Source organism: Mus caroli, chromosome 6, assembly GCF_900094665.2.
Source record: "Mus caroli chromosome 6, CAROLI_EIJ_v1.1, whole genome shotgun sequence".
Taxonomy (NCBI): Eukaryota; Metazoa; Chordata; class Mammalia; order Rodentia; family Muridae; genus Mus; species Mus caroli.
Window position 1 is genome coordinate 26,271,092 of NC_034575.1, and position 12,334 is coordinate 26,283,425.

The following is a 12,334-nucleotide window of genomic DNA, read 5'->3' on the forward strand; positions in this document are numbered from 1 at the left end:
CATAGTTCTGGGATTCTTAACTAGAGGGTCAAGACTAGAGAAACACAAGTCATAAAAATAGGACCAATTTGCAGATGATAAGATTCTATGTATAAGATTCTACGAACTTACACAAAACTCTTAGAGCTGACATACACTTTAAGCAAAGTGGCAGGCTACAAAGTCAGTAGCAGTCTTTTATACCAACAGCCTGATGAGAAAGAAGTTAGAGGAACAGTCTTACCACAGTTCACACCCATATCCTTTAGCTAAGTCTAGACTATCCAGGGATGTGAAAGGAATGGAAAACATTAAAACATTCAAGAGAGAAATTGATAAAGTCACTAGAAGATAAAAAGACCTCCTGTGTCCCTGGATTAGGAGAATGGTGGACATGAGTATCTTAACAACGTAGTCTACAGGGTTGAGCAGAATCCCAAGAAAAAAGCCAATACCATCCTTAAAAGAAATAGAAAAAGCAATCTTAAAATTTATTTGTAAACACAAAAGAATTCCAGTATCCAAATTAATCGTGTGTTGTCTGTCCACTCCCCTCCACACACACCCCAGAAAGAAAGAAAGCAGCTGAGCAAGAGAGGTATCAACATACCTGGTTTCAGCGTGTGTTATAGAGCCAGGGCCTAGCATGATACTGCATAATCAGAAATGTAGCTCAGTGGAGCAGAGTAGATATAAATCCATGCTGCTACAGCCACCTAGGTTTTCACAGAAGTGTTAAAAATACTCACTGAGTAGAGATAGACCCTTTAACAAGCTATCTGGGAAACTGGGTATCTGCATGTGAAACTTTATGGTGGGTTTTTCTGATGTTCTACCTGAGAATCCCTAGTTAATCCAAGTTTTAATCTAAATTATATCTAAATATTTTAGTCTAAAAATGAATTTTGATCAGTTTTGATTATTAATAATTATGCAATGAGATTTTGATCTGCCAATTTCTTTCCGTGGAAATGGGTGGTTTCTGTTTTTTCATTTTAATCGTGTTCTATTTGGTTAGTGCTAGTCTGGTGTGTCTGTACTGGTGCTCAGTATCATTCACTGATGAGAATCTACATCACTAGGCTTCTTTCAGTATGTTTTCAGCATTCAGGAGAATATAGGTGGCAGCCTCTGTTGAGTGAAGAACATAACAGTCACTACTAGGGTGCTGTAATATTGTTCTGTGAGCTTTAAAACAAATAAAACAAAAAGTCTTTAAGCCTGCACCTACGATGGAGCTTTCTTATCATTCTGATAGCTGTCAAAAGTTCTAACATCTAAGGTTGTTTTAAGCAGAGGGTATATTTGATTTCTTCTTCCTGTCTTTTTCCCTCAGTACTTGATTCTGAAGCTTGAAAGGCCTGCTATCGTTCAGAATATTACATTTGGAAAATATGAGAAAACTCATGTCTGCAATTTGAAGAAATTCAAAGTTTTTGGTGGAATGAATGAAGAAAATATGACAGAGCTGTTGTCCAGGTGGGTTTGGTTGTGGCGTAGAAAGGACTGCCTTTGAGACATACTGCAGAGCTCGTCTACTTTCTTCATAGCTGAATCTTTGTGCCTTTTCCTAGGAAGTAAAGAAGCTTTTTCAGGTTTTACTCTTAGTACCTTTGTTGATACTGTGACTTAAGTTGGTAGGTTTTTGTTTGTGTGTATGTGCTTTTTAAACTGTAAGATACTAGTTAAAATTGTTAAATAATGGAGAAAGAATCAAATATTTCTTTTTTTCTACTCATAGTTTTGATTTGTCAATAACTTTAGAAATACTTTCTATTTAATGAAAACCTCTGATACTGCTCAAGGCCTGGATTCAGTTCCCACCACTTCCAAACAAACAAACTATTCATTTGTGGGTAGAAGGACAAAAGCTGTACCTACTGGAAAATACAAACCTAACTGAAAACGTGAATTACCTAGCCCAGAAATAGTCCTCTGAGATTTTACTGTTAGAGATGCAAAACGAGAAGTGCCAGTAACTGGAGACAAAACCTGACAGCATGGCTTGCAGTCTGGAAAGAGCACCATAACCTGGAGTTCAGAACAGTTAACGTCCCAAGCATGAGGAACGTCAGACAGTCAGCAGAAACAAGGCCATGGCGACTTGGAATGTATTTGTGACATAGTTACCCCATTAAGGAAATACTTCAAGTGCATAAGTACTAGTTTTATGCTCTGATTTAAGTCATACAAGTATTTTAGGGTATAAGGAGGTCTGATGGTAAGGGATTTTCCTGTAAACACATGCATCAATCTTGATTAAATAAGAGGTGGGCGATATGAGTTAGTTTTTATTTAGGGTAAAGAAGATTCTTTTAAATCAGAAGAACAAGATTGCCTTTGAAAATTTGTGGATGATAAAAAGGTATCTAAGAAATTTAATTCCTTGACAAATTCTAATATTGGCCTGTTGCAGTTGTTAGATATGACTGACTTGTTTTTAATTCTTTTCCTACTACTTGAAAAATTTTAAGATTAACTTATACATTGAAGATAGCCACACATTTTCACACAGCTGGCCACAGTCTCTGGTTCATGCGGAACATTCTTCACTTGCTTTTGTATAGTGTTAAGAACTATAGTATTGCAGTTGATGTGGAGGTGCCCGTTCTGACCAGTCTCCCTTCTCAGCCGCTTGTTTCCATTGCCTTGAATATGCAGTGTGAGCCCTGGCACAAGCTTAGCATCTGAGTATAGGATTAGTGTGGTTAGTGTCTTTACTGAGTTATGAAATCATGTGTGATAACGTGCAGTGTTCTTTCTCTCTCCCACCACACAACAGTGGCCTGAAGAATGATTATAACAAAGAGACATTTACCTTGAAACATAAAATTGATGAACAGATGTTCCCTTGTCGATTCATTAAAATTGGTAAGGTTTTAGTGTTTTTGAATTAAAACTGTTTTGTAATGTCTTTGGTTCATAGACTGTAGTGTATGGATGAGGTTTTATAGGTCCCTATGTTTTAGTTTTTAAATGAGTTTGTGGTTAGTTTGTGCACTGGTTTTGACTGCTTTTGTGCCCCGAAGGCAGAGATGAGTAGTTGAAAGAGATCACATAGCCCAGCAAGCTGAAGAGATTCCTGTTGGCCCTTTACAGAACTGTTTGCTGACAATTGCTTTATGAATCCATTTTTAAGTGACAGTTAATTTCATGAGGCTATTTTCCAAGTGTTTTCTCACTTGGAAGGGTTCTTACAGAGTTGTGTGGGGTGTAGTTACCTAGTTACCCTAAGTATTCATGGAGGCTTGTCATCTATTCTAGAGCTATCAGCTGCAACCAAACCCTGATGAGTTTTTCAAGCACTGTAATGCGATTATTTGCTTTGTTCTTGTTTCACCTTTTACATGAAATGTTGGTTAAACTGACTTAGTCCATCTGTGGCTCAGATTTGCAAACCACAGTTCAGAAACACTGTCTGAAGGCATATATTTGTCATCCAGGTCTTCAGCTTCTGATGGCGCTTGTAATGCATCCCTCTCAGGCTCCTCTGGGAGCTGTTAGATTTAGTGTTATGAGGGCGGGGATGTTGAGGACTGAGTCTTTGGATTTCCATTTTTGCCTCACCTTTAGAAGTATTTTATTAAAATTAGAATCAAAGAAGTCAAATTTATTAATGAAGAACAATAATTAATGTCAGAGTCCCACACATTGAAAAACATTGATTTATTAAAATCCTTTAAGCACTTGTATTATAGTCTAATCTGTGTACCTTACCTAGTAGTTGAAAAGAAATATTGGCTAGCCAGTCAAGTCTTTTAAAATTTCAGTTAGACAACTATGTCATCTTCAGGTGATCAGTAATTTTTTAAATTAGTTTTTAATTACTTTATCCATATGTTTACCTGCATTTATGTGTGTGTGCCATGTACTATATGCCTACTGCAAGAGGAGGTCAGAAGAGGGCATTAGATCCCATGGAATTGGAATTGTGCACGGTTGTGAGCTGCTGTGTGAGTCCTGGGAACTGAACCTGGTTCCCCTGGAAGAGCAGCAAGTACTTTTAACTGCTGAACCATCTCTTTAGCCCCCACCCCACCTCTATGGTACTCGTTAAGACATCTAGTATACCCTGCACATATATAGCAGATGTGCAGCTTGGTCTTTATGTGGGTCCTGAACAACTGGAGCAGGGGCTATCCCAAAAGCTGTTGCCTGGATGTGAGATATGTTGGCCACAGTGGGAGAGAAAGTGGCCAGCCTGGCAGAGACTTGAAGTGCCAGGGCTGGGGTGTGGGAGATGATACCCAGGACGGGGCCTAACCGCTAAGAGGAGAAGGGGGCCATTGGGGGCCAATACTTTGTGGGAGGAGCTGACTGGGAGGGAGGTAGTGAGCGGGATATAAAGTGAGTAAGTAAAAAAATAAAAATAAATGAAAAAAAGACATCTAGTGTAGTATTGAATTAGTAGAGGAATTGGCGTCTTTGTCTTGTTCTGACTTGAGTATGAGTACTTAATATTTCCTTAGGTTTATGTTTAAGGCTTAAGATGAATTTTTAAAGTAATTAAGCACATATTTTCTCCTTTTAGTTTTTGTTATGGTGGTAAATTACATCACTGTATCTCCTTTTATTGAATCATCCTTGAATGAAATCTGTTTTCTTACAAAGAAAACCTGAGATTTTTTGTCGTTTTACATCTTTCCTACTATTTGGATATGTCTTCAAAGCTCAGATTGCCTTTGAAAAGTTTTCCCTCTAGCTTTGTTTTCAAGGTTCTATATTGATATATTGATACATAATTGAAATTTATGTTCTATACTTGGATATAGGTTAAAATATTATCTGCTGTATGTAGGGCCAGTATATATCACCTCTGTTATATCACCTCATAGTTCTGGTTTTATTTACTTAGGAGTAGATGTATCATGACTTTGAACTTACATTACAGATTTTATTAACTAAGAGAATATGATGGCATCAGTCAGTTTTGTTTTTTAACATCACAAGCCATCTTTTAAAAATTAAACACTTGCTTTAAAGATGCATTTGCTAAAAACAGTAATATGAGACAAGAGTTTCACAGTGTAGTCTAGAAACTCTTGTTCTTCCTACTGTAGTCTCCTGAGGGCTAGAAATCTAGGTGTGTGCCATGTGTGTAATAATTTTGATGAATACGTTTGCCCTGGCTAGTTTTGTGTGTCAACTTGACACAAGCTGGAGTTATCACAGAGAAAGGAGATTCAGGTGAGGAAATGCCTCCATGAGATCCAGCTGTAAGGCATTTTCTCAATTAGTGATCAAGGGGGGAAGGCCCCTTGTGGGTGGGACCATCTCTGGGCTGGTAGTGTTGCTTCTATAAGAGAGCAGGCTGAGCAAGCCAGGGGAAGCAAGCCAGTAAGTATCGTCCTTCAATGGCCTCTGCTCCTGCTTCCTGACCTGCTTGAGTTCCAGTTCTGACTTCCTTTGGTGATGAACTACAGTGTGGAAGTGTAAGCTGAATAAACCCTTTCCTCCCCAACTTGCTTCTTGGTCATGATGTTTGTGCAGGACTAGAAACCCTAAGACAAGCATGGTGGCACATGCCTTTAATCCCAGCACTCAGGAGGCAGAGGCAGGCAGATTTCTGAGTTCAAGGCCAGCCTGGGCTACAAAGAGAAACCCTGTCTCAAAAAACCGAAAAAAAAAAAAAAAAAAAACCCTAAGACAAAATTCATATAGACTCAAACATTAGTGGCTTTGCTTTATTTGAATTATACTAATTTTCCCCTTCTTTTCACTTTTCCTCAAAGTTCCACTTTTGTCCTGGGGGCCCAGCTTTAACTTTAGCATCTGGTATGTTGAACTCAGTGGCATTGATGATCCTGATATCGTGCAGCCCTGTCTGAACTGGTACAGCAAGGTAGGACCATGCTTTAAAATTAGACCTTGATACCTATCGAGGGAGAAATGTGCCAATTTCTTTATTGTGACCAATTCAAAATGTTGATAATGGTAGAAACTGAATAATCAGTAACATTTAAACATTGTGGTCTGTCAGCTGCTCAGCAGTCTTAACTCATTCAAATTATTACTATTCTACAAGAAGTAACTATCAATCCTCATAGAAATGGAGCAGAGAGGTTTATGTGCTTGGGTCAGTCTTTGGGCTCAGGCAGCATGGCTCTATAGTTTGCTGTTATCTTATTATATTTACTTAGTCCTCAATTTTATTTTTAATATAAATTAATATGAATATTTTGAATACATTTTTAGTGGGTTACTTTTACAGCCTGATAGAAAATTTTATGTTTGACCGTGATTGAAATGCCTAAAGTCAGCATGCTAGGTAGATGCCACTCACACTACTAGAACTGCTGTTACATGCATTATAATAAGCCAGGTCCAAAGGTGGAAAAAAGTCAGATCGGGGCTATAGAGTTGCTTTGATTATTTGATGGGTTTACATATTGACAATTATATTGTATAAGGAATCTGATAACCTTGGATTACTTGAGAAGTGAGATAACTCTAAATTGGCTGTTTTTCAAGTTTTTGGGTGGTATATTTTTTATTCAGGGGTAATGTTTATCAGTAAATCTTTTTATTTGTCATACAGTGTTTTATGTAATTGGTTTTCTTAATTCTCATTGTAAAGTGATATGCTTAGAAAATTTGATGTAATTTCAGCACATAGTTTTAATTTTAGCTTGTTTGTTTTAAATTACTTTTCAGAGCTTATTTCTAGCATTCACCCTGTTAAAGTGTTTTATAAACTGAGTGCTGACTTTCAACTTCATGCTGTTTTTTATCTCAGTGTCTGCATTGGGCTGTTATTAGTCGCTGTCGTGGCAACTGTAAAATGTACATCCTTAAGGGGTTTTTTACATCGAATGTCTTTGTTGTTTTGTTTTTGAGACAGGGTTTCTCTGTGTAGCCTTGGCTGTCCTGGGACTTGCTCTATAGACCAGGCTGGCCTCAAACTCACAGAGATCTGCCTGCCTCTGCCTTCTAATTCCTGGGATTCAAGACGTTTGCCATCACTGCCTGGCAGCCGTTTGCTTCTCCTTCTCCTTCTCCTTCTCCTTCTCCTTCTCTTTCTCCTTCTCCTTCTCCTTCTCCTTCTCCTTCTCCTTCTCCTTCTCCTTCTCCTTCTCCTTCTCCTTCTCCTTCTCCTTCTGTAAAAGGCTTTTGAATTTTATCTTGTTTGTCTCCTTTGATAACATACTTATAACCTTGGGCTAATTATTACAGTAGCATTAAGCTTCAGTTTTACTACTTGACAGGTGAAAATAAAGGCAACTAATGAGCAAGATTAAATATAGCGCTTGGAGCGGGGCGTGGTGGGGCACGCCTTTAATCCCAGCACTTGAAAGGCAGAAGCAGGCAGATTTCTGAGTTTGAGGCCAGCCTGGTCTACAGAGTTTCAAGACAGCCAGGGCTATACAGAGAAACCTCCCCACCCACCCCCACCCCCTATATATACACACTCAATTTAGTTAGTTGGTTTTTAATTGTTAACTGTTTCCTACAGTGGCAGCTAAGCAGATCTCTTTTTTCCCACCTACTTTTCTTGTGTTCTAGTAGTACCGCGAACAGGAAGCCATTCGCCTTTGCCTAAAACACTTCAGACAACATAACTATACAGAGGCTTTTGAATCCCTGCAGAAGAAAACCAAGATTGCACTGGAACATCCAATGTTGACAGATATGCATGACAAATTGGTGTTAAAGGGTGACTTTGATGCTTGCGAGGAGTTGATTGAAAAAGCTGTAAATGGTAAGAAACTTAGAAACTTGTATTATTAGGGATATTTCAGTATTTACAGGAAACTTCCTAAAAGAATATATGCTGCCTATGTGCAGCTATTACTCTTTTATATTTTTCCTGTGCACTTACTTTATAAAGTTTGTCTAGTCCCTTGGAGTAGAGAATTATTTTATGTAAGATAGGTTTATAATATCACAGGAATCTAAAAAAAGATTAGAAACAGATTTGAACTCATCTTCGTATATTACATTGTCATTCTGGAAATCAAGCACTTAACTAACAATAAATCAGGTAAACAATTTTTGATACTACTGTTATCAAAAAATTCCTTTAAGTAATTTTTTTTCAATAGCCAATATTCATTTTTTAATACTGTGATTTGGATAGGAGGGGGTTGCATATTCAAAAAGTATTGGCAGATATAACAGACAAGGAAATTTGCACTAAAATGATTTTCTTTGTAGTGTGAACAGATACTGCAAAATCCTTGATTTTCTTGTAGAATTGCTGACTTCCTTAAATGGCCTGTAATTTGGCTTTCAACATGTGTATATAATATTATGAGATGCTTTGAATTTGAATATTTAAGTTCCCAGTTATCTGAATTAGAAAGAAGGCTCTGTTATTCCTTGGTGAGGGAGAAGAACAGTGGTTTTCATAGTGACCAATAACACTCAGTATAAAGCCTGTGGAGGGCTGGGGTATGGCTCATTCGTACAATACTTGCTTACTTTAAATTTCAGCATTGCATAAACTGGGCCTGACTCAGCACTGGAGAGACTAGAGGCAAGAGGGTCAGTAGTTCAATGTCACCCTGAGCTACATAGCATGTTCCAAGCTAGCCTGCGCTTAGTTTCTTATAACTAAAGAAACTAAAATTTGCACTTTTCTATTTTAGCCTATATACTTTACCCTAAAACCAGGTACTCCCATTGTTCAGTACAATGGCAAAGCTACCCCCAAGTCTTTTACACTGCTGACTTACTTACTTGATGATGACTCAAATTTACAAATAAGGAAGCCATAGTTTTGAAATTGACTATACCTCAGAGCACTGATAATTAATGTCATATCAAACCATTAAAGTGCCTCCAGTGAAAGTACGTAAATTCGTTTCAATTTCTAAGCGTGAGTTTACATATTTTTTTCTAATCTTAGGGAGAGAGAGGTTTATAGATAATTTTATAATTTTAAGTTGACTTGTTTTACATTTTTATCACTAAGACATCCGATTTTACTAGTTAGTGATATAAAGTAACAACCACTACCATGTGTAACTTCTTTTGATTATAAGGCAAATTAACGATAATTACATTTTTAAATTGATTTCAGTTGAATGCCCATTGTTAGAAAAAGCTGTTAAAAGCAAGTGCGACTCTCTTTATTATAGTTGCTTGCAATTCTGACTCTAGAGAGGGAGCCTGGTTTAGGGGAAGTGATAGTAACCAAAACTTAGTCCCATCATAGTCTGTGTTGCCAGGGCTGTCTCAGTTACCTAGGAACACTTAGTTAATAGTGATTCCTTCCAGGGCACTGCAGTTCGCTGCTGACCTCACTGATGATGAGTTGTTGAACAAATAAGGGAAGGAACACTAGAGATGTTTTTGGCTTCTCTTCCACTGAAAGCATGGAAGAGGCCAAGAAGTTTTTGCCCAGGGAGTAGGAAAGAAAGTAGGACATGGAAACATCTTTTATCAAGCTTCTTACAGTGGAGCCTTTAAAACCTTGTAGTGTATTTAATGTACTCAGTAGGATGATCTGCAAATGTGATCTGTGTTTTAAGGCGTCTTTTTTTTTAATTTTTTAAAAAATTTTATGTATGTGAGTACACAGTTGCTCTCTTCAGACACACCAGAAGAGGGCATCAGATCCCATTGCAGATGGTTGTGAGCCACCATGTGGTTGCTGGGATTTGAACTCAGGACCTCTGGAAGAACAGTCAGTGCTCTTAACCGCTGAGCCATCTCTCCAGCCCACGTCTTTTTTTTTCCTAACACCTAAAATTTTCATATGACAATAAGACTAAGCTTTATATATTTAAAAAAAAAAAAGACTGTGACACAGATTAAAAAAAAACATTCTTTTAGTGAATTGTTTACCTATGTCTGTGTTTTGAGACTTCTATCTGGAGACAAGCCATTTATTAAGAGATATATGAGGGATTTCAAAATATATTCTTTGAGTGTAGGAGAGACACAGACACAGTTTAGAGGTCGATTTATATATATAAAACGACACTATAAGCTATACATACTTGGAATGTATACTTCGATCTACATGTTGATGTATATGTGTGTCTACCTACATACCTGACCCCACCATCACTATACATAGTAGCAAACATTGATAGTCTGTGAATTTTCCTCAGTCCTTTTATAATCTAGTCCTCCTGCATTGCTTGTGTTTCATCCTTAGGCAACTGTTTCCTTTCTGTCACTATAGATGAGATTGCACTTGTTTAACTTCATGTAATCAGACCATACTCCTGGACTTCTTTGAGTTGGCTTGTTTGGAATTTCATCTAAGTTTGTTGAAACTCATTTTGTTATTGCTATGTCAGACAAGACACAGATGTACTAGTTTTCCTCTGTGTTCATCTGTTGATGGACACTTGGGCTAGTCACACTTGTGGGCTATTACTGTTGATATGAACATTTGTATATAAGTCTTTGTATGGAAATAGACTTTGACTTTTTTAGGTAGAGACTTAGGAATAGAACCACCAGGTGGCATATTGTATGTCTGCTTTAACTTTTAAACTCCCAGTTCTTCAGCGTTGCTGTTTTCTAGCCATACATAGTGCATAAAAGTTTCAGTTGTGTGACAATGACTAAGATAAAGTCATGAAACTGAGAAGGAGTAAGGAGGGCATGGGTGGAGTTGGAGGGAAGAGTGGTTGGTGGAAATGGTGTAAGTACAGTACTCATGTTTGGAATTCTAGTAAAACAAAATAATAAAATTGTCAAAAGCCAGTTGCTACACATAATTGCCCATTGATTGTAATGTCTGTCAATAATTGTAATATTAGCTATTATAATCTATGTCTATATTTTCTGCTTTCAATTTGTAGTAACTAATGCTTAGCATATTTTCATCTTTTTGTCTTCATAGGTGAAGCATTTGTTCTTATCTTCACCCATTCTTTTAGTGAATTGTTTACCTATGTCTGTGTTTTGAGACTTCTATCTGGAGACAAGCCATTTATTAAGAGATATGAGGGATTTCAAAATATATTCTTTGAGTGTAGGAGAGACACAGTTATAATGGGATAAGATTTAAAATGTCATAATGAAGCCCACTATTTTGTACAATTAACATACAAATAGAAAAGAAAATAAGAAAATATATTTTTCATAGGATCTGGTGGTACAGGCCTGTATTTAGTGGATGGAGATAGAAGTACAGTAACTCTGAGGGGTGGTCTAGGAACATCAGACGCTGTCCCCAAAGCAAGCAAACAAGACAAAAATAAAACATCCCAGACATATAAAACCATAATATATGCTATAGTCTGTGCTTTATTTTTTTCATCTTTTACTGCATCTTTTGAACATTGGAAGTTTTACCTGTGGTAAGAATTTTTCTACCTGTGTGCTTGTTAATATGCTCTTGATGTTAGAGCTGAACATTTCTTGTTTAAAGATCAGAGCTCTTGGTTTTCTTGCAAGAGTTTTATAGTTAAGATTTGATTCGGAGTTAATTTTTGTGTACGGTACCAGGTAGGAATCTAATAATTTCTGGTTTGACAGTGCAGTGTGTTTCGCCAATATCACACTATCTTCATTACTCAGCATCATAGTACGTATTCAAATGAGTAATGAGTAAGTAGTGTAAGTCTTCAAGCATTGTTCTGTTTCAAAACTATTTTGACTATTCTGCATGGTCTGACTTTTCTTGTGAATTTTAGAATTTTAGAAGCATGTGGCATTGGTTGTAAGTGCCTAAAAAAATATCTAATAGGGTTTTGTTTTGTATATAATACAGTCATGGATCAACTTGGCAAGAATTGAAATTATCAGTGCTTTATTTAAAACGTGGTTTGTACTTTCTGTTTTTCCAGTTCTTTTAACATTTATTTTATTGTCTTTAGTTCTTAGTAGCTGGGTCTTGGATATAATCTGTGTATTGTTTGTCCCATAGTATTGTAGGGATAATCTCTGTGTACTGTGTGGAAGAATTATCTGTCAATTAAAAGCTGGTGGCCTATTAGCAAATCTCAGGAAGTAGAAGGTGGAAGTTCTGGTAGAGAGATAGGAACTCTGGGAGATAGTCAGTCATGGGAAGACTCACCCTGGACTCAAGGATGTATGAAACTGAGGAGAGGTAACCAGCCATATGGCAGACAGAGAATAGTTTAAGTGGGTTAAATGAGTTACCAGCTAATGAGAACAAGCTTAGCTTATGGCCTAGGCACTTTTTAATAAATAATGAGCCTCCAAGTAGTTACTTGGGAACTGGGGCACGAGAAGAAAAGACCACAGTTACAAAGTATTTTATATTCCTATTACAAATAGTACTTTAAAATTTTAAGTTCTAATTGGTAATTGCTAGTATATATGAATGAAGCAGGTATTTTTATGTTAGTTTTCTACTTTGCAGTCTTGCTAAACTCACTTCTTTTGGTATCCTGAGATATTCGGTGGAGAATAGAGTCTTGTCGTACTG

At 37.1% G+C, this 12,334-nt stretch overlaps 1 protein-coding gene across 2 annotated transcripts in view; it reads left to right on the forward strand.

Annotated features, from left to right (window-relative positions):
* Positions 1-12,334, forward strand: part of Mkln1 (muskelin 1) — a 111,439-nt gene that overhangs the window by 26,786 nt on the left and 72,319 nt on the right. The window contains exons 3-6 of one of the 2 annotated variants that reach the window (XM_021164743.1): positions 1,316-1,458; positions 2,762-2,850; positions 5,712-5,821; positions 7,486-7,678. In XM_021164743.1, coding sequence (XP_021020402.1) covers positions 1,316-1,458; positions 2,762-2,850; positions 5,712-5,821; positions 7,486-7,678 — 535 coding nt within the window. Of the gene's footprint in view, positions 1-1,315; positions 1,459-2,761; positions 2,851-5,711; positions 5,822-7,482; positions 7,679-12,334 lie in introns of both variants that reach the window. The other variant, XM_029478299.1, reaches the window with a different exon arrangement.